The following is a 22,767-nucleotide window of genomic DNA, read 5'->3' on the forward strand; positions in this document are numbered from 1 at the left end:
GTTCTGATTAGGAAACAAACCAGCCCTTCTCCCATGACAGGTGCAAACCCAAGTCCCAAAGGTGCCAAAGCAGCCTCTGATTCTCCATCACCTACCTGTGACCACAATCGAGTCTCCCTCAAAGGAGATGCCCAAGTCAGAGCTGGCTGAAGAGCTGCCCGCTGCCAGAGGCACTTCTCTGGCAGCCGAGATGCCCATCGACAGTCTGGACGGCCTTTCCCAGCCCCACGGGACCTTCGCGTCGCTTCCTCCCATCTGCTCTGACTCCACGGTGCACAGTGAAGAGACCATATCCCACCGGAGTGACACCGCCGGCCACCTCAGCTCGGAGCACCCATCAGACCAGGAAGTCAAGAGCACAGAGTCCGTCTTCTTGACCCAGGTGCCCGGCTCCGCCTGCCCCTGCCCACTTGTTCCAGCCCTCAGGCTCCTGCACAGCCCTCGGGTGGCCAGGCTGCTGTAGGCAGCTGGAAGCAAACACAGCCCCTGGCAGGGCCTGTAGGTCCCTTCTGGAAGCTCCACTGATCCATGGCTACTCGTAGGGACACCCATGGGGACAAGTCCTGGAGCTGTGGCTCAGACAGCACCTGGGCACTGGCGGGGGTGTGGCTCTGACCTGTTTTTGGAAGGGTTGCGCAGCCTCTGCTTGTCTGCTGAAGGTCACCTCGCTTCTGGGGATGCCTCTGACCCTGTGAACAGATGGATGAGACACGGTCCTGTCCTCAGGGTGTCCTCAGTTTCGGGGGGGATGGACAGGAGCAGTGCCTGCAGACCGTGCTGAGAGAGAAAACCAGGGCTGGGGGCCTAGAGGAACGGGGGGTGCCTCTGCCCCAGACCAGAGGAAGAGCTCAAATGAGATGAGCTTGGCAGGCTGCATAGGAGTAACAGGGTGAAGATGTGGGCAGCACGGGCATTCTGGGCAGAGGGAACAGCAGGAAGCAGGATACAGAGGAAGGGAATTAAAATGGTATGTGCAGAACATGAATGGTTCAGTGTCAGTGCAACATGTAGGCAAAGGTGAAATACAAGGCTGGGGGGCTTGGCAGGGCCCCCTTGAACTTTATTATTGTACCATTGCCCTCCCTGATCTCCCCACCTCCAGTCTTGCCCCTCCAATCTGCCAGATCTTTCCAAGATGTCCATCTGTCCACACATTTATGTCTGATTCTCTATCCATCCACCTCTTATATACTCCACAGATGACGTATAGTGACATACAAATTCATACAGTGTAAAAGCATCTTTGTGAACTATAACAGAACCTTTTTGGAATAAAACAGTATAAGCAAATAAGCAATAAAAAACAAAAAAATGAAAGTTGTATGAAAATGTGGACAAGAAAAGTCCAAGGGTTATTCTGTCACTCAAACATGCACATCATGGACTCATAATAGAGGTCTACTGCCAAAATGCAATTCTGAGCTTCCTAGCAGCCAAAAAGTAATCATACTTGAAAAAAACATAAAATCATTTTCTTTTCTTGCCTAATTGCCAAGGGTATAACCTCCAGTACAATGTTGAGTAGAAGTGGCAAGAACAGACATCCTCGTCTTATTCCTGATCTTAACGGGAAAGCTTTTAGTCTTTCACCATTAATTATGTTATCTGTGGGGTTTTCGTAAATGTCCTTTATCAGGCTGAGGAAATTTCTTTCTATTCCTAGTTTGTTGAGTGTTTTTTATCATGAAGGGGTGTTAGATTTTGCCAAATGCTTTTTCTGTGTCTGTTGAAATGATCATATGTCTTTTTTGTGTCTTTTATCTATTGATATGGTGTATTACATTATTTGTTTTCCAGGTTATTAAACTAACCTTGCTTACCTGGGATAAATCCCCCTTGGTCATGGCATATAATCCTTTTTATATGTTGCTGATTCTGTTTGCTAGTATTTTTATTTTATTTTATTTTTTAGGATTTTTGTGTTTATATTCATATGAATCTGTAGTTTCCCTTTCTTGTGAAGTCTTTCCTTAGTTTTGGTTTCAGGGTAATGTTGACCTCAAAGTACAAGGTAGGAGTGTTCCCTCTTCTAATTTTTGGAAGACTCTGCGATGGATTGGCGTTCATTCTTCTTTAAATGTTTGGTAGAATTCACTACTGAAGCCATCTGGTCCTGGGCTTTTCTTTGTGGGAAGTTTTAAAATTGCTAATTCAGTCTCTACTTGTTATAGGTCTTCTTACTCAGTCATAAGTTTTAATTATGAGTATAACTACATCTCTACATGCAATATAGGGTTCATAAAGATGTTTCTTATAAAACCAATGGGGGTAGGCTAATTCAGACAGTGTTCACGCACCCTCTTAAAACTTCCCCATGGCTTGCCGTCCATCCAGTGAGGATGAGGAAAATAAAAACGGAACAGACACCCTCAGCGTGGCACTTCAAGGCCCTTGCTGACCCGGGCCTGATGTATTGCTCCAGCCGCCTGTGTCTTCCCGGCGCCCTCCAGCGCGACCAGTGTTAAGTCCCCCTCGCTGTGTCTTACCTGCCGCCTTGCTGTAACAGCGTCATGCTGTCCCTTGTCTGCAAGTCCTCCTTTCTCATCACTTGCAGCCCACACCCCTCCCCCACCACTGCCGGGGATGGCTCTCCTGGTTCTGCAGGACTCAGCTCAGGCTGAGGCATCACTTCCTCCTCCAGGAAGCTTCCTGGCACCCCAGGCTGGGTTCGGGCTTCCTGTGGACTACCCCAGAATGCTTGTCACAGCATTTTTCAAGGCATATGGTCATTGTCTGTTTTCATGACCGCCTTCTCTCACCCCAGTCTTGCTTCTTGCCCTTCACAGGGCCCAGCGCAGGGATGCACATGGAGCTGATGCTGAGAAGCGTTAATGGAATGAATGAATGTATTTTTCTTCCTGAGCACAGGTGAATGAGCTGCCTTACTCCGTTCTCCAGAGGGATGATTCAGAGGTGGAAAAAGACCAAAGACCACCCCCATCCCCAGCGCCCAGAAAGGGAAAGAGGACACAGAGGAAGCTTCCATCTGCTTCCCTCCCCAGCAAGTACCATGGCTACGAGGAGCTGCTGACAGCCAAGCCTGATCCAGCCTTCACTGAGCCAAAGGGTATGTGAAGAGAATGGCTCCAAGGCAGGGCCTCTCCATGGCCCAGATCAAGTGAGGGCCAAGCCAAGGCTGGTACCTCTTCCAGACCAGAGCTGTCTTCTGTCTTCTGTCAGAGGGCCCCCGAGGGTGTCCTGCTTTGGAGCCTGGGGCTAATTGGCTTTGGGAAGCCACAGCTGTTCCAAGATTCCAGCCAGTCTGGGCCCAGCTCTGGCTGGAACAGTCTCTCTAGACGGGCCAGATTCATGAGCTCCTCACCAGCCCAGTTAAACCCCAAATTGAACCTCCAAAATCCTCCCTGTTTGGTTGGAGGCAAGGGAGGCAGCACCCTCTCTGAGCCCCTCATTTCAGATTGGTGTGCAAACAGTATTGGCACTTTCGCAGGAACTGGCATTCAATCTCTGCACTGTGCTTCCCCCCACCCCCGCCCTGAGGGTAATGGGGTTACATTAACCTATGCGATCAGCCCCTTTCCCCACTCCAGTGCTGTTTTGCCATTAGGATGGGTGCTTATAGGGGACCAGGAGTCACTGAAGGAATGATGGGACTTCTGATACTGCAGCAGATCAGGGAGCGACGTGGGGCTTCTCCTCCTTTGATCCAGGGTCACTATGGGATGGGCACTGCGGGAACTGGGGGAGGCACTGCGGAGGGGGAAGTGCCTGGCTGCACCTTGCCTTGCCGCCCTAGGAATCCGGAAGAACACCCAGGCCCTGCAGCGCATGCTGAAGCGCCCGCTCCTGCACCACTGGTCTAAGCCCAAGTGGGACACTCTTCAGAAACACCATGTTCCCAAGGAGAAACGGGTAAAACTGCACCTCACTGAGTGCACACATGGGCCTCAGGACCCCCACAGGTACAGAGGTGGCTGTCACCGTGGGGCCTTCCAAGGGCCATGCTCCCCCAGTGCCCCCAAGTGCTCCCCTGCCTGAGGACGTGAGGCCAGGAAAGTCTGAGCATACGACTGGGATAACACTCCCCTCTCTTACCTTGTCAGGCTCAGAGGATCCCTGTTCCGCGCCCATGGAAGACTCGAGCCCAGCTGCTGGATGACGTCCTCATTCGCATGCGGGACCCCCAGAACATTACAGAGGCTCCACTAGGTATGGCTCTGGCCCCCGGTCCTCAGCGGCCAGGACCCGAGATCTAGTTTACTCATCTGCTGGGATAAGGCAAAGGGCTTGTCTCAGAGCAGGGAGGGCTTTTCCCATGTGCAGATGGAGAAACTGAGGCCTGAGTGAGGCGAGGAGTTGCCTGGAGATACACACAGCATGTCACAGACTGGAACTAAGGCTTGAGATACAAGCGGGAGGGGACGCTGCTGGCTTCCTAATGTCCCAAGCTGCAGGCTATTTTTCAGTCCCCTGAACGTCCTTCCCCACCTCATCCCACATTCCGGGGGTCCTGGATCCAGCTGGGTGAGACCTAGAGCGATCCTGCTGCCCCTCCGGCTTCTCTCCCTGCAGGAGCTGTCCTGCGCCCGCGGACAGAGCGGCGGCTGGTGAACCAGAGGCAGTACCTGGAGGCCAAGCGGCTGCTGAAGGAGTTTCAGGAGCGCTACCGGCAGCTGGTGCGCTGCTCGCTGCGGACGGTATTCGCGGCCACAGCGCCGCCCCCTGCCCGCCCGGCCCTGAGCGAGGGCCGGCCTAAATTCTGCCGCTTCCTCCAGTTCATGGATGAGTTCTGCCAGGAGCCCACGGCTAGTGATTCAAAAGGCTAGAGCTGTGTACAGGGCCCTGTGCGCCGCCGGGCCTGCGCCCCACGCCCTCCCCGGGGGTTCCGCACCCTCAACCGCCCGTGTACCCTTGACGGCGCCTCGGCGCGGCTGGGCTGGGCTGGGCCTGGGCCTCGGAGCTCAGCTCAGCCTTGCGGGCTGGCCGCAGAGTAGGGAGCCTGTCAGGACCTCCCCTCCCCAGGCCCTGCAGGACCCAGCGCCTGGCCCAGCAGCAATAAAGAGTGGGTGCAGAGAGCAGGTAGCCTACGTTCTGTCTTGGCGTCTGGGCCAGGCCGTCACACTGGGGAAAGATCCTGGGTTGATGCGCCTCCCTAGAGGCTGTGGGAAACCTGCCTGAGTCACACGAGTCCAACCCAGCTGTGTGAATCGCTAGGATGGAAAACGGAGTGGATGGAACAGGAGAGGAGCACAGAATCTAAGGCTCAGAGGTGTTAACTAACTCACCCACAGCCGGTGAAGTGTGTGTGTGTTGGGAGGGGGTGGCAAAATTGAGGCCATCGAGCCCCAGAAAGGGTGTTCTTTCTTATGGGCAGCTTTCCATTGTGAGGGCAAATACGGGGAGGGGGAAGAGAGGATTGGGAATTCCCTTATCAGATAGCCACGGCCAAGAAGTTGGGACAGCCGAGTAGAGGCCTTACATGGAGTTTTCCCAGGTCCTCTAATCTAGGACACAAACTGAAGTCTCAAATGCAAACACCATGGGCTGTGGCTCGAAAACACACCCTAGGGCTGTGCAAGGCCAGCCCCTGCTCGCAGTAAGTAACGTAGTTATGGCCAAGGCAGCCTGTGGGGTTGCCCCATTCTCGCTGCTGCAAGGGAGCTGGGGAGGCCACGGGCTGAATTCCAGAGACGGATGCTGCACATAACCCTTGCTCCTGAGGCTGCTCTCCTGGAGCTGCCTACAGCGCTGACCTGAGAGCAGGCCTGCAGTTCCCAGGGTCCAGGAAGCAGTGGCACAAGGATTAAGGATCCTCAGCAAAACACAAACTCCCACAACCTAAGTTGTAATTAAGGTGATTATAGAAATATAGTCTTGTAGCCACAGATCTAACAGAAGCATGGAGTATATGCCATATTTCGAGTGTGAGACTCTTAGGACACAGAATATTTGCATACTGTCATACTCAACCACACTCTCACACCAGTGGCCAGTTCAATATTTACCATACCAGACACATACACATATCCAGTTACACAGTCATATCTCACTCATTCACACAGGCACCTGGACAGGAGTGACTCACAGTGCACTCCAGTGCAGGGGCATATTGCTGACTCACCACCATGGATCTCCTGGGGCCCCAAACCACCTTTCCCTGTCAGGAAGAAGAATCCACCCCAACTTTCATACTGTAAACCTCACTAGTTTCCAGTTCTGGCGAAATGGACTGTTCCCTTCAGCCAGAAACAAAACACTATCAAACCATAGGCTCTCAGGCCCAAGAGGCTCCTGGGAACATCCTATCCCAACCTCAAGGCAGGAAGCACCTGGCAAACTCCACAGCAGACCATTAAGTTCCTGCTTGCGCATCTCATGCCAGGGAGCTCATTCCCTCCAAAGGCCGTCCCCTCCTTTGTTGGGAAAGCTATAGGACAGTTTTAGCCATTGGGCTAAGCTGTTTGCCTAAGTCCCTCGATAGTCCTAGCTCTGCTTTTTGGTCAAGAGTATATCTCTCTCTGGCCACAACCGTTCACCGATAGGAAAACATCCTACAGAGGCTGTCCTTATCCAGGACAAACACTTAAGTTTCTGTTATTCCACGCAGCATACCATCTGAATAAATGGATTGCCTCGCCTAGGCTTGGGTTTTCCCCTTACTCAGGATACCTAGATGCGGTGCTCCAGCTGTGTCCAGTGCACCACACAGCCCCACTGCCCACTCCCTTCTCTGGATGGGACATTTTTATACAGCTGAACATTTTATTTGCCTCCTTATTCTTAAAACCAATGGCATTATCCCTTTCGGTTTTATTAAGCCTTTATCTGCTGACTACTATCAGAACTGCTTTCCCTTTTTTATACTTGAAATTGACCTTTGATATCTGATGTAGGGTTTTTTACATTTCATCTCATAGCCTCAGCCTGGAGTTCTAGGCTGCCAGAATCATTCTGCATTCCTGATATTAATAATTTTCTCCATCTTGGAGGCTGTTTACAGAGTGTAGAGCTGGCCCCTTTTCCCTCATGTAGAACCAAATCATGTCAGTGTAGACCTCCCAGGAAGGAAGCCCCTAGGAGGCTACACAGTGACTGCTACTCATCTAGGAAGACCTAGGTGAGACCACATAGGAGCTGATGTTTCTTCCTCATTTTCAGCCTCAGCTCAGGTAGTGTGTCCTTGAACTCATCTTGAACTGAAGTGGGCTTTCCTTTTTTGTGACCCAGTCTCACCTCATTGGGCATCATACTGCATTGTACCAAATAACACCTCTGGTGCTCAGCCCAGGGCCTGAGTCCGGGAAGCACTCAGTAAGACTGAACGAATGTGTAGGCATACTGGGGAACAGCTCAGGCCCGCTGTCTTAAGGGGAGTACACAGCTGTGGCTAAGGCCAGTGCTGGGCGTGCTCCCACGCGCACTACCTTGGCATTCCCTTAAAACCACCACATTCGAATCAGTAAGAAACAGCATTCCAACCCGCCTGCTGTTTTAAGGCAAAGTATCAGACTCTTCACTCCCCCACCATCCCATACAGTTGAATTGTTGCATCTCTGGAAGGCATACATTTATCTGTTGTATCCAGTTCTTTTCTATATCAGGAGTAATCCACACTGTCACATTCCCAGGGTTCAATTTTCACTCCTCTCTCTTAGTTACTATATGATATAGGACAGTTCATTTAACCTTCCCAGTAGCATCCAGGGGGTTTTCAATTTCTGTGGGTCCTTCTGGTGTTTAAAAACAGTTGCTCGGTTTCCTGAGTTTTGTGCTTTTGAAGAGACGTGGCCTAGTCCTCGTCTCAGTGAGTAAAGCCTCAGACTACGTTTGTCAAATGAACCAGAATTGTTAACTAATCAGGCCTTTGGGTGGTACCCACCCTCCCTGTTGCCAGGACAGTCACTCCCTCTCTCCAGGACGTCTGATCTGCCATTAGCTGCTCAAATGCTCAAACCCCCTCCCCCCCATCCCCAAGACTGGTTCTCACGCAGAGCCCACTTCCTTCTTCCTTCTCCATAAGCAGATGGAAAGCTGGCTGCCACACTCTTCTGAGCCTTCTCCAATCTTCTAACAAGAGGAAACCATTAGAAATAGTTTCTCCCACCACCGATTCTTCAAAAGTCTGTATCCATTTTCCTAGTCATTTATCCAAGGTACCAGTGATGGCCCAGGGAGAGCAGGACGTGGCCACAGGAGAACTAATTGAGATGCAGATGTGCCTCAGATTCCTTGCTACCTCGACACCTCCCACCCTCAACGGAGCGTCATCTCTTCAGCCCTGTCAGGCCCAGTCTGGGAGAAAAGCCAATCCAGAAAGTAACTGGCACTACTGTTAGCCAAGGCCAGGGGAGGAAGATGGCACCACCCTGAGGCTGATCTGAGTCAGGGCAGCGGAAAAAGCAATCAGTGGCTTTGGAGTCAGAGGACCCAGCGTGCAGGCAGTCAGGGCCAGTTCCCCATCCGTGAGGGCCACCGCTTTGACCGTACCAGATCATAAGGGAATTAATGAGTGTGGTATGTAGAGCATTTTCTGTTACTTTACAGGCCAAGGGACAATCAAATTTCTGTTCTTGTATGTGTGACTGGGTGCGTGGTTTCTTGCACATCATTTTAACAACCCTCCTTTGAAAAAGCTTGGGCCAGGTGATTTCAAATGTGCCCCAAGTGCTGGTTTACCATGTATGGCACGGACTCCTACATCAGTCCTTCAAATCAGTTTTACAAGTTTAGATGGAACAGGGATACATTTGTTCTCTGTTGGATGAGAAATTGACACCAAGGGGTTTTGATGAGATGCTGAGCAATGGTTCCAAAGAAGGTATTTTTAAACCTCCAACATTCTGAGTCCAGTGTAATGGGCAAGGACAACGTCATCCTGTACATTTGTTCTTTACTCAAACTTGTTCTTCATGCTGTCATTAGAAGAATGGTTGGATAGAACAGCTGTAAACGGGAAATAAACTTAGAACTCAAAAGACGTAGTTGTACACTATGGAAAGAAACCCCACCCCACCTCATTTCTCCCGTCATTCTGATGCCGCAGCAACACATTCCAACATGGGGTATTTCCCAGAGCAAAGAGCATCAAATACCAAACACACATGGTCTAAGCTCAGCCCAGATTTGCCCGACATTCTGTAGAACAATCTTCTTCAGAAAGCTCTACAGGGAGAAGACTGTGACTAGAAACAGAACATTCACTTTCAGGAGTTTGCTTTACGGTGTTCTCACCATGGGCCTCTCCTCAAGCAGGTAAACCAGATTGAAGAATTCACTTTGGTCCTGTTTGTATAAACAACACACCATCCCATTTGACTTCATGCCGTTTCCTTTTTAGCAGAAGCATCCCTGGCAGGGTTTGCCCTGTACTGAGTCCTCTGTCAAAATGCTCTTTATGATGAATGAGTCTGGGTGGAGGTGGCCAACAGTGGCAGTCAACAAGGACCCAGGCCCCTTCTCCAATTCTAATTGGATGAATAGAATCAATATATAACCCATTTGCTATTTCTAGGTGGCAGGGGAAAGGGCCCTACAAACAACTGTGTCTGTATAGAGAACTGAGAGGCACCAGCACAAGTACTCCTCCCCAAAATCCACTCGTTGGCATTTAAGATAACCACCTTTTCCTTGCACAGTTATCCAGTCTCTCATTAGGACTCTAAGTGTTTTTCTGCTGGAGGCTAAGGGTTAAATCCACTGAGGGAGAGCTGCTGCTCCCACTGGTGGCACAGCTTGGGGGGTGGGCAGGGCCAGCAGGGGAGAGTCTGACAGCTGCCATCTGGAGCCAGGGCCCAAAAGCCCCTTTAGAGCTCTAACTGCTTCGTCTGTGAGGAGGAGTGCGTTGCCTGTTTTTACCCCTTAGTAGAGGAAAGGAAAATGAGCAAGCCTGGCCTTACCTTGGCTTTGTCCCACCTAGTTCTTGATTTAAGACACCAGAAAATGTAGGGAGGGAGCCTGCTCCACATTTGAGCTTGCCTCCCACACTTACTGACAAGACGTTAAGGAAGCATTTACTCACAAAGCAAAGTGTGTAAATATTTTTCTTAGGAAGAAAAAAAAATACTGATAATACATAGAACAATGTGCACATAGTCTTGGCACTTTTCCTTCATCCAATTTAACCAATCTCTAAACGGGTGACCTCTGTATATCTCTAAGTTTCTTTTTCTGTAGAACAATCTTCAGAAAGTTACAGTGGATAATAATCATGTAAAAGATTCATTTCTGGATCATCTTTGGAGAAAAATCTATTCAGCAGCCTCTTTCCCTAGAATCCCCCTCCCCCGCAAAAAGCAGACGTGCTTTTTCATTGAGTCCCAAGAATTTATAAGCAACTATCTTCACTTCTAAAAACCAGGCCAAAAGACCACTCTCCAGGTTGAAGGAAAAGGCTGGCCGATAAAGATTTAAGTCCCTAAGGAGTTCTTGATTTTCAAAGAAAAATGAAGGGCTGGGTGGGTTTAACACTTGGTAGTTAAAATGACTGTTCCAATCAACATATACCACTTCCCGAGATTTCACATTCACACTGCTCACGCTATAGGGGTTTCCCCAACCTGGGTGTGTATTCAGGGGACACAGGTACATTTTTATTCTAATTGAAAAAATCAGAAAGAAAAGCCGTTGAAACAAAAAACCTCCTAAATCATTTGGGTGTCCCCCTCATTATTAAACTGTGTGTGTGTGTGTAACTTAAAGAACTATTTATTCCGACCCTAGAAAACTATAGTGAAAAATAGGGCACAGGGCACTGAACATCAAGTTCCTAATCTCTTAAAAGAAGGGCAGCAAAGGGGAGAATTTGACTTAGATGATTTCTGTGCCCGTTCCAACTATGTAACATTTTGTGATTATCGTCCAGCCTTCAGTTTTTCTTTCCTTCCTCTCCCGCTGGCCTTCCATCTCAATGAAAAGCCAGGCAGGAAAAAGGAAAGGAATCCCACCCAGGTTGCTACTGGCTTAGTTGAGAGGTCTGACTGGGGAAGCAGTGAGGAGGCTACAGAGTTGAGATGTGGGCCTCCCCTGACTGTACGGGTGACCCACAACCTGCCTCATTTCTTGGGGCTTCTGGAGTTTGAGAGAATTCATTCTCCTCTGGTAAACTTACTTAGGAAATGGAGAGTGGCATTGCAATCAAATCGACAACACTGATGAGATATCTAAAACGTTCAAGGCGGCCTGCTCGGCGCTGGACAGGACCTCGAACGGGACCCCCCAAGATCATCACTAAGTGGCCTTTCCTAAGACCATGAACACACCCTCCAGCAACATATACATTCAAATACATTCCATGGGACATTGAGCTCCACAAGAGCCGGACTGTCCTTTCCATGTCCGTATCTCCACGACCCCACATAAGGTTGGCACAAGTTCGAAGCTCAGGAAATGTCTGTCAAATGGAACAGAAAGGACGAACAGCACAGCCTTCGGTCATCGGCTTCACCAGTCAAGCACAGTGGCAGCTTCCCACTTGAGTCAGTTTGTCAGTTTGTCATCATACAGCAATTCATTAAGCAGCTTTAATCTCTTAAGGGCATTTTTCTTGTATGAACAAAAAACACAGAGAGAAGGCATTCACCACTGGTGCTCCCTCCGGGCAAAAATTTAAAAATTAAAATAAGAAAAATAAATGAAGCCACTTACAAAAGGTTTTCCTGGGAAGCCTCAGCCAAGAATTAACCTTATAAAAAGAGGCAATTCTATGAAAAGGGCCAGGGGCTGCTTACATACTCCCCTGATTTGACACCAACCCAACAGGCCCAGATGACTTCTTCCAGCAGATACAACTGACGGAGTCATGAATCCCTTCCCCAAGCGTCTTCCCACCCTAAGGATAAGGGCTGAGAATCCCCCTCTCAGGGCACCACATTTCTTAGGTTTCTCATCAGAATGACCTCTATCCTCCAACCTCTCATAACTTCTCCTTTAATAAGAAAAAACAAAGAATGCATACACAGAAGGAACAGAGTTAGTAGGACATGGGAAATTTGTGTGGTGAATCGGATTCCAATGATTTGTGAGAAATATGTTTGTTTTGTTAAACAGTGCATCTCTCATTCTAGCTCAGAAACTCTCCCCATCATTCTATTTTCCTTCCTTGTCTCCTTTTCTCCAAAGAATTCATGTCAACAACTCCATTTGTGACCAACTTCACAATCAAGCGACAAGAGAGGGATATTTTTCAGAAAGAAAATGTGTTCAGGTTTTAGTTATTAAGTGTGGGAAGAAGCATCTTAAAATACAGATAATACCTTAGTGGTTTTTTTCCTCCTCCAAAGCCAAGCAGATTGAAGATTAAGCCTCCTCCTCTTCAACCTAAACTGCTCTGCCTATGTCTGAAGGACTACTGCTCAGCTGGAAGTTTGGAAAACAACTGTCAATGCCGTTGTAGGCATCACAGCAGATGCAAGGGGGAAAGTCAGCAAGCTGGAGCCAGAGTTTGGAATATACGCTTTAACAAGAAGCAGCTCTTCACTCTGCACCTGAAGCTAAAACTTGTAGCTACTGCTATGCAATTTCTTAAAATGAAAGTATTACTTTGGGGAAATATTTAAAATATATATCTTTTCTATTAAAAATATTTATCTTTTTTTCCATAAACAAAAATCAGTTCCAACTGAAAAGCGTTTTTGTGTTTTTTTCCCCAAATTACTGGAGATATAGAAAAAGGTGGCAAGTGGAAAAATAAGTGTCTTTGCTACTACCACTGAGACTAGCCTCCCAGTACTATTTACTAAGATCGAAAAGGAATGGTATGAAATGGTAGTAACTGATGTTTTCTCTAAGGGCATTTATATTATAAGTCACCCTCTCCGTCCTCTGCAGACCAGTGCCAACCCTTCTATCTTGGCACCACTATGCCCTCCAACAGCCTTTAGAGGGCATATGTTGCTGGTAGGACCTAGAACTGAAGTGGTGCGAATATGAAGTAAGGAGACTGATGTATGTTTTTCAAACATACATCTGCACGTGTGCACGCACAGACACAGAGAACACAGAATACATACATTCAGGTGAGGGACACTCCCCACCAAAGCAGTCACTAAGGAGGTTCCGCGGACCTCAATGATCACCACAGTGCTGACGACTTCTCTGGAACTTCTCTCTCGGAACTGTTCAGGAGCTGCCAAAAAAAATGGCTCTGACTACTTCAGAGCTGCACCTCATTTAGGACTCCAAACCCTCTTACTAACCTACCTTCTCTTCTAGAGGCTTCACATAGCATCTGACTAGTTTCAAACTTAAAGTTCTCCTAGAACCCCAAAAGATTAAAGATTTGTTCAGAGAAGGGAGGTAAATCTCCTGAGAAGAAGCAAAAGAAGGTGAAGGAGTAAATCCCTAGTGACCTTGATCAGTGAGTCATTGTTCTGGATCTCAGCTTCTGTCTTAATAAGAGGAAGAAGTTGGAATTGATGACCATTAAGGTCCCTTCCAGTTCTAACGTTTGAGGAGTCTATGCTTCTAGACTTTGAGGGCAGTTTCAGAAATATTTTCACCAATGGCAACATCATTGGAAAAACTATACAGTATCACCTGCTGGGGGCCGCTCAAGGGGGACAACACACACTGGGATATATAAGCTCTGAAAGGTTTGTTAAAATGCCAGTCACAGGACTTTATAGTAACAGCTTGTACATGCACAGGGAATGCCAGCCCATCTGAGACTCCTGATAATCAAACCTTAATCCCTATTCTCAATGAGCCCAGACGGGCAGAAGCACCAAGCACCACCAGGGGTGCAAATGACACATGGTGTCAGCTGCTAAGGAAAATAAACCCCAAAGGGCCATGGGACTGAATTTACCAGCTGCATCCAGCTAGATACCTTGTTTCCATAGTATGGAGTTCCAGCACTGTTCTTGCCTGACTTCTGGGCTAAATTTTTGGATTTTAGATCAACATTGCAGATAACCCTTGGCCACGTGGAGAGTAACAATGATTTCCAACTGTTCTTTATCTCAGAGGGTGGAATCCCCAGGAAAACAGAAGGCCGTAAACTGTGGGGGTGGCGATAAATGTACAGTATTATGACTATACTTCCAGTCCATCTCAATTATCTGCATGTAGATTCTGCATAATAGGGTCTCAATGCCAAGCCGGCTTTCCCCAGGCTCCACTGGCACGCCCTTGGGTTGCAGTCCATTACGGCAACCTGTCAGTGTGGAAAAGCCATGGGATCTGTTGTCAGGAGACCCGGCGGTCAGTTTGGGCTGTGCCACTTAGCACGTGAGAAAATCTAAACATCTGCACTGCAGTTTCATCATCTAAAAACAGGGCTCATCCCACTTATATCTTCGGTCCCCTGGGAAGATCAAATTAAACAATGGCTGTGAATATGGTCTGTCAACTATATAGCATTAATCAAATGTTATTTTTTAAACAGGAAATGTAAGTTAACTTTTGTAGAAGCATAAACTCAACTGATTTCATTAGATATATTTACTTGTGGCAAGGGTAAGGAGAAGGGGGAACATAACCTTTCTGGATCTGCCGGAGAACTAGACTAGGTCCACTTCTTTGAAAAAGATGAAACTCATTTTTATCTGCAAGGCTGATTTAAAAAAAACACACCCCGTTGGAAGAAGTCAGGAGGCCCACCAGTTTGAGAAGGTATCCATCCCCTCTTCCCGCCACCATTTCTAACCCTTGCCATCGTGCTCCTGAGTCTCGTTCCAGGTGGGTGCTGCCAGGTTTGGCCCAGAAGCCCTCAGGCATGGGTCACTTAGAGGGTGGGGAGGACTCCGGCCCTGGGTCCCAGGGAGACAGAGGTGGTTTCCTCGGATACAGCCCACGAAGGCCCTGGCACCTCTCAGAACCACATAAGACAGTGTTTTGCCTTTCGAAGAAACCCAAAGTGAGAACACTCAGCTCCTCAGGATAAGTGATCAAGCCCGAAGACATCTTACAAATAGGTAACACTATTCACTGGGTGCTACTTGGCCCCGGCCATGCTGCTGGACCGTAAGAGATACTGGTCCACGCTCCCTTTCCGCCGGCTCACAGTCCGCCTCTCATTGTCAAACATGCGCTGCAGCTGCAGAGCCAGCCGGCGGTCCTCTTCCTCCTGCTGCAGTTTCTGCTCCATCTCCCGCAGCGCCGGGTCTGCTGGGGCCAGACCCACCTCCCCGCTGCTCTGCCGCAGTTTCTTAAGGGAGCCATTTTGTTCCAAGTGCTTGGTCTTACAGTGTCTTTTCCGGCCCCGACGCAAGGAGGGCAGAGGCTCTTCACCTAGGTTGTCCGCCAGAACACCGTTCGGTAGATCAAAATGATTGGCTGTCTTCAGCTGTTTCCTTGTTTTGAGGACCCCACCCAAAACACTATTTTTGGGTAGCACTGAATTAACTGTCGAGGCTTTCGTGGCTGTGCTTATACAGGTTTTGTCTAACTTGGCATCTGGGGTTGACCCTGACCCTTCAAACTGCTCTCGCTCCAAAGAAGGTCCACGGGCTCCCACTCTGAGTTCTGAAGAACAGCAGGTTTCCGATGGGACCTCAGTGCTCCTTTTGCTGTCACTGCCCTGTTCTGCTTTCGTTTGGCTAACAGAGGGGCAGTAATCCAGGTCAGTGGGGGTGGGTGCAGTGTACTCCGAGAGTACATGCCCACTGGACAGTTTTGTACTTGAAGCCAGAAGTGGCTTCTCCTTGCTAGAATGCGTAACTTCAGAGACTAGTAAGTCTTCCCCCGTTTCTGGAGCCAGGGAGGTGAGGGTGGCTTTTGAAAGGGTTTTTTTGATCTGCCGCTCCTGAAAGATCTGTTCCCACTTTTTGAGGATCCGAGGACTGGCCTCATAAGAAGTCTGCTTCTGTAGGCTCCTGTTCAGGTTGCGGGGTGTTGATTTGATGATGAGGGGGCTTAGCACGCGGCCATCAGGGAGTCTCTTGGGAGGGGTACATGGGGAGCAGACAATGGGCTTGAAATGGTTGAGTTCTTCGGAAATGCTGTCGTTGCTCTCAGGGCTGATGGAGCGCTCCGGCTTGTGCAGGGAGGCCAGGGACGAGAGCGAGCTGAAGGGCAGGCGCTTTTCAACGGTTAAGTCGGGGGCAGAGAGGCAACGGTTGTTTTGAGTGGACAGGAGGACACCAATGATGGGGTTGGAGGTTGGGGTTATAGTTGTGACCTAAAAGAGATTGAAAAGATTATACATACGTGTGTGTGTGTGTGTGTGTGTGTGTGTGTGTGTGTTCATAATTCCTTCAGAATGGTATAGGGAAGAGGGAGGGGGAAGGGTAATAAAAGCGATACAGGGTGATGCTGACCTAAGAAATAGGGGAAATCCCTAACCTAGAATGTATACCATTGACAGAAATTCCTACACACTTGAAACAATTAATAAAATTGAAAGTCTATAGGAAAAACACTCATCTGGAACTTTTGAAAATGTTCTTCTGCAAACCCTCATGCCACCCATCTGACTAATTCCAACTCTCTTCCTTCACATCTGTTTGTACAATTCTGCAGCATAATTGGCCTGCCTGGGACCCATTCCACCTCTTCTTGTCTGGATGGTTTCTTTGGTGGCCCTGGGCAGGAGGTCATGGGACGGACGGAGAGCCCTGGAAGCCTGCATGTGACTATACCTTGGCTTTGCTGGCTGGGGCTGCTCTGAGTCTGCTCTTTGCTCTGTCCTGGGCAGTGTCACTGCAGCTCTGACTCCTTTCCACCTTGGAATTTAGGTTCCTAAAAAAGAATAAATAAAAGACCAATAGTCAAAAGTAGCCCAGGTATGAGCTAAGGGGGGGAATAACCAATCTCTTCTGCACTTTCAAAGCCACACACCAAGAAAGACAATTCCCTTGGGCAACTACAATAGAAAATGAGTTAATTTATTAACAAAACACATTCTAAGAACAAATCCTGTCAAATGAGAGAGTTCTCCACAGGGGACATTTGGTTTAAGCCTTTGTTTCCTGCAGTTGGTCTTGTGGCGTTTAAGCAGATCTACTGCTTAAACGCCACAAGACCAACTGCAGTTTTGCTCATGATTTGAGAGATGGAGGGATACTTCCCTTCCTTAATGGGGTGGATACAGTGTTAAATCACCTTTGGAAACAACAGGTGTGTTTTTTTCCCTCCAAATGTCTCCCCAAACAATCTAAATCAGCCATGAAACAAGTATTTAAGTACTTACAAAACACACAGCGGTGCACTGGATTTTTATGTGGGGAGTCAACATTCAATGTAGTCTCTCCCTTAATCCATTACATTTGAGCTTCCAAAGGCCTAAATCCTGGCGATTTAAGAGATTTCAAGAACACATGACTTGTTTTGCCTTATGCATGCATGACATTGTGACTTTATAACCCAAACCGAATCCCACAGTACCTGTGTTATAACCTTAATCTTACTGGGTAAGAATTAGGTGCGGCTGGCTGTCACCTGCCCCACAGGCTGTAAGCAGGAATTCCTGGTTATCCCATTACTCACCTTTGTTTTCTACTCCCGAACTCTTGCTTAATACCCGTCTCGTGTATTCTCACCAAAATAGTGCTTTTGCAAAGGCTTGCAACTGATCTATACCTGTGTTGCAACTCTATTCAACAAGCATTTATCCTCCACTTTCTATAAGCCAGTCACTGATGAGTACTGTCTGGGCACTGAAAACACAGAGAAGAGCGTCTGGGTTTTCAAGGAATCAGAGTCCAGTGAGGCACACAAATAAATAATTCAACACAACACAGTGAAAAGGTACCACACAAAAAGTGTGCCTAGAAAACAGATTGGCATAAAAGAGGGAGTTGGTAATTACCAGGGATGGGATGAGAGTAGAGGTGAAAGAGCTCTTCTGTGGCATTGGTATTTTGAAGGATAAATAAGAATTTGCCAGAAGTCAAGGTGGACACATAGCCATGCATATGATCTCAAACAGAAGTTACTTCCTCGAATAGTTCTAGCATATTTAGCTTTGAAATGGAATACATCATATCTATTTTTTTGTAGCAAAAGACTTTTAAAGGATTGGCTCAGAGAAAACTTATAAAGGAGAAAGTGGTGGCCAACCTACATCACCTGTCTGCATTTTACCAAGAAAATTCAACACTGAGCCTAAACAAATAATGTGAGCGTTGTAATACCTAGTGGAGGTGCACGCTGGAGCAGGTAGGAAACTTCAGTATCACCCTATAAAGGCAGCTGCTTAGAAGTCAGGCTGGTTTGCATTTTACCTAGAATAGTACTGAAATCCAGTTGCATTCCCAGAACTCACACGAATTCTCAGTGGAGTAAGCCACCCAGAAGTGAACTGGATGGCAGATTAAAATGCTGGGGTGAATAACATATATTTTGGGTCAAGAGGAATGAATCAAGCTGAAAGAGACAGCACTTTTATTTCAAATACATGGTTTGTTTGGCATGATTCCATGGGAGAAACAGGTGGATACTTAGAGGAAAAGATTTTCTGATCAACCTAAGAAAAAACTTTGTAACTTTCAACAGTCAGAGCAGTTCACTGATAGTTGCCTTGGGAGGCACGGAGCTCCATGTCATTAGAGATGTTCAAACTATAAGGCTGGATCTATACTCTAAGCTCTAAACATTCCACAAGAATTAGCTTAATATAATTTTAACAAACAGGCTACGATCCATGTTGTCAGCAGTAACAGAATCAAATTTAAAGACATTGGCAACATGCCCTAGTTATCAGATGCACACATGACAAACACCTTTTGCTGGGGAGAACCTCTGCATATACCCCCTAACTCCACTCTGGTGAAAGAAAAGGCGCAGGAAGGAAACCCACACTGACGGCACTCAAGCACAACAAAGACACCAAAGTCGTTTCTGATGAGTTAAAATCTTTTTGGGGAACCTCGGTAGGGCTGAAACTGTCACTGTCTCTTCTGTTCATTTAGTCACCAGATTTTACTGAGCACCAACTCTGTGCAAAGCACTAGAGCCAGACTGACGAGAGAATAATCCCGACCCACAGGAGCATCCGGTCACGAGGTCCACGGCACCACAGCGCTCAGCTGCTGCAGGGGAGCTCCACTCGCCAAGAGTTTTCCTCTGAGAGTTCTAGATACCCCGTTTCCCCGAAAATGAGACAATCAGTTCTAATGCGCCTTCTGGAGCAAAAATTAATATAAGACCTGGTATTATATTATATTAATTATATTATATTATACCCAATCTTATATTATAGGAAAATAAGACCGGGTCTTATATTAATTTTTGCTCCAAAAGACGCATTAGAGCTGATTGTCCGACTAGGTCTTATTTTCGGGGAAACACGGTAGTTTTCATGCTTATTTTTAAGTATCTGATCCAATTAGACTTAATTTTTGTATATGGTGGGAGGAACTTTATTCTTTGGGATGTGGATATCCAGCTGTCCAGCACGATCGGCAGAGAGACTATTCTTTGCCCTACTGAATTGTCGTGGCACTCTGACCGAAAATCAACTGACCACAGATGTACAAGTTTATTTCTGGACTCTCAATTCTATTCCAAAGATTGATATATCTACCCTTATTTCAGTACCACACTCTTTTGATTGCTATAGCTTTGCAGTAAGTTTTGAAATCAGAAAGTACGAGTCCTCCACCTTTGCTCTTTTTCAATATTGGTTTGGCTATTTGGGATCCACTGCAATTCCACATGTGAATTTTAGTATCAGCTTTTCATTTCTGTAAAAAAGTAGGTTGTAATTTGAATAGGTATTGATAGCAATGAATCTGTAAAACAAGTTGGGCAGTACCGCCATCATAACATTACGTCTTCTAAGCCATGAGCACAGAAGGTCTTTCCCTTTATTTAGGTCTTCTTTAATTTCTTTCAATAATGTTTTCTAGTTTTCAGTGCACAAGACTTACACCACGTTGGTTAAATTTATTCATAACTATTCTATTCTTTTTGATGCTATTGCATATGGAATTGCTTTCCTAACTACATTTTCAGATTGTTCACTGTTGGTGCATAGAAATTCAAGTGATTGTTGTGTGGTGATCTTGTATCCTGCAACTTTGCTAATTTATTAGTTCTAATAGTTTTTTCATGAATTCTTTAGGATTTCCTATGAATAATATGTCACCTGTGAATAGACATAATTTTACTTCTTTCTTTGCAAACTGGATGGTTTTTCTTTTTTTCCAGCTTAGCTGAGATATAACTGACATATAATATTGTGTAAGTTTAAGGTTATTTTCTTTGTGGTTGCCTTGGGGGTTAATTACAATTAACATCTTAATTTACAACAATCTATTTCAAATTAATAGCAACTCAATTTCAATAGCATACCAAAACTTTGATCTTATATAACTCCTTCCCCCCACTGTGTTATCCTCACATGAACAGTTACAAAAATCATGAATGTGAAAACATTGTATAAACCATAAACACAACATACAGATATTATGGTAGTATTTGGTCACGTTAAGAGGTTTCAAAATGCTGGCTGAGAAGAGTCAACAGCAGTGAACTTGATAATGTTCTTAGAGGACTAAAAGAGCTCAAACAATACCTTCGCTAAAAAATAGGGGGAGTGGGGGTGGACAGTTAGCTCAGCTGGTTAGAGTGCTGTGCTCATAACACCAAGGTTGCCAGTTCGATCCCCGCATGGGCCACTGTGAGCTGCGCCCTCCACAACTAGGTAGAAACAACTACGTGACTTGGAGCTGATGGGTCCTGGAAAAACACACTTAAAAAATAAATAAATAAATAAATAAATAAATAAAGTTAAAAAAAAAATAGGGGAAGTAACTACTCCTGCATCTTGTACACACCAATTTCTGTATCCTCAAACCCTAACACAGTGCCTGGCACACAGTGGATATATTTAATAAATTTCTTATAAATTAATCAAAATATGTACAGAAATGCCTATTTTCTCCTTAAGGAAAGGAAACTTATACATTTATTAGGAAACTATTATTTGTCAGGTACTGTGATAAGTGTTTCAAATATATTGTATCTCATTTAATCCATATAGAAACCCTGTGAGTCATGTATCACCATCCTCAATTTACAAAGAACTGAGGGAAGTGATCTTTCCAAGGTTTCACAGCTGAAGCTAAGATTTAAACTTGTATCTCTGTGATTCTAAGGCCTGTGCTTGCTACCACACCATACTGACCTTACATTCTACTCTACTCTGCCATAGAGCAGACCCAGCGCGTCTGGGGAAGCTCTCTCTTACAAATGCGTGGCGAAGTCATAAACAAGAGAAAGCAGCATTGTCTGAAAGGCAAATGGCTTAAAATTTCCACTGCCAAGAGACCAGATGGTTTCTGGGATGTCTGGTTAGCCTAAAAATACCCATAACCACAATGAGTCTGACTTACAAACAAAGAAAAGGAGGGACAGCCAGTATAAACATGCAGCTGGAAAGCTGGAAGATTTAATGCTTATAAAAGACTGCTTAAAGGGTTTTCAAATGGTAATACAAGATATAAAACATTACACAGCTCGTGCTCTCAATTGCTCACTCATCACTCTACTCTCACATACCACACCATGTTCGTTTCTCAATCGAACTCCCAGGCCTGGAAGACCTGAGTCCCACCAAGAAGGTAAAAGCTGGAGAGGACCCTCCTCCCAGCCCTGGCGCGGTGTGTGAGCATCCCGCATTCCCCACTGCGCCCCCTCCAATATCTGAATGAAACCACTGGCTTCCTCAGGCCTAGTTGTAGCTGCCATGCACCCAGAAATGGGTAAAATGTTGTTACAATCCTTCCCTTGCATATTTATGACCTGGGTTATTTGCCTTGTGCACACTAGTACCCTTTATTTTTTTAAGTGTACAATTTAATAGTTTTTAGTATATTCGGAGTTATTAAGCATCACCACAATCAATTTTAGAGCATTTCCATCACCTCATAAAGAAACCTCATAGCCTTTAGCTACCACTTCTAAACTCCCTCTTCTCCTCCAGCCCTAAGCAACCACTGATCTATCCAATGTCTCTACACATTTGCCTATTCTGGACACACGAGTATACTAGTATTCGTTTACGGGTGAATAGGAACACTTTTCCACAGCTGTATTCGAAAAGGCCTAGTGTAATGCAAAGAGGTTTGACTCCCCTCAAACAGCAAGATAACTGGACAGCTTCTTACCCATCTCTGTAGCAACCTTGTACCTTTGTAGAACAAGACAGGGTATAAATTATGAACAAAAAGAAGAAAGACAGCTTTCTGTTGCAAAGGTGGATCATTTCAAGACAAAGATCCAAGCACAAGTCCTTTTGTCACAGGGTTCTGACAATGGTTTGATAGCAAGAGCATAGGTCTGCAGTCAAGAGAGACCTTAGCTCCAGTTCCATCTCTGTGACTCTACTGAACTGAGAAGTTCTTGGGTTACTTAACCTCTTTGAACTGCATTTTCCTTAGCTGTAAAATGGGAATAATATTCAAATCCTGTAGGATCAATGTGAGAACTAAATGAAATGAGGTATATAAAGTACCCAACATGGCAGGAAGCGCTGGGAAACGCTAGTTCCTTCACCATCCCACCTGGTCCCTCTGAAAACTACCAGAATATTTCTATTCTAATATGTCAAAGAATTACTGACACCTCTAAAACCTGCCGCTCTCCTTCAGTTCTACCTCACTTCTCCTTAAGCTTTCTTCACTTTCCAAATATATTCCGTTACTTTTAACAAGGTTTGTCCTCTTAATAACCAGCTCATCCACTAGGTGGATCCCTCCCTCCCTCCATCAACAAGCCCTAGGCCCTCATCAAGTCCTGACTCTTTCAACTCACTACCTCATCTTTCTCTTATAGGGTCCTGTCCCTCACGGTTATTGTTTTGACTATTCCCTACACACAACTTGCTAAGCCTAATCCTTACATTTTTACAAAACTTTCTAACTGCCC

At 46.4% G+C, this 22,767-nt stretch overlaps 2 protein-coding genes across 7 annotated transcripts in view; one reads left to right on the forward strand and one right to left on the reverse strand.

Annotated features, from left to right (window-relative positions):
* The window catches only part of XRRA1 (X-ray radiation resistance associated 1), a 52,748-nt gene extending 47,896 nt beyond the window's left edge, over positions 1–4,852 (forward strand). For all 6 annotated transcript variants that reach the window (XM_074335765.1, XM_074335766.1, XM_019744366.2 and 3 more), the window contains 5 exons: positions 41–382; positions 2,869–3,067; positions 3,755–3,870; positions 4,062–4,167; positions 4,531–4,852. In XM_074335765.1, the coding sequence (XP_074191866.1) occupies positions 41–382; positions 2,869–3,067; positions 3,755–3,870; positions 4,062–4,167; positions 4,531–4,784 (1,017 nt within the window). In that variant the 3' untranslated portion in view covers positions 4,785–4,852. The remainder of the gene's footprint in view (positions 1–40; positions 383–2,868; positions 3,068–3,754; positions 3,871–4,061; positions 4,168–4,530) is intronic.
* A 5,130-nt stretch (positions 4,853–9,982) lies between these two features.
* Positions 9,983–22,767, reverse strand: part of RNF169 (ring finger protein 169) — a 76,479-nt gene continuing 63,694 nt past the window's right edge. The window contains exons 5-6 of the mRNA XM_019744406.2: positions 16,536–16,635; positions 9,983–16,075 (exon numbers count right to left, since the gene is read on the reverse strand). Coding sequence (XP_019599965.2) covers positions 14,891–16,075; positions 16,536–16,635 — 1,285 coding nt within the window. The 3' untranslated portion in view covers positions 9,983–14,890. The remainder of the gene's footprint in view (positions 16,076–16,535; positions 16,636–22,767) is intronic.

Source organism: Rhinolophus sinicus, linkage group LG06 (genome assembly GCF_036562045.2).
Source record: "Rhinolophus sinicus isolate RSC01 linkage group LG06, ASM3656204v1, whole genome shotgun sequence".
NCBI lineage: Eukaryota > Metazoa > Chordata > Mammalia > Chiroptera > Rhinolophidae > Rhinolophus > Rhinolophus sinicus.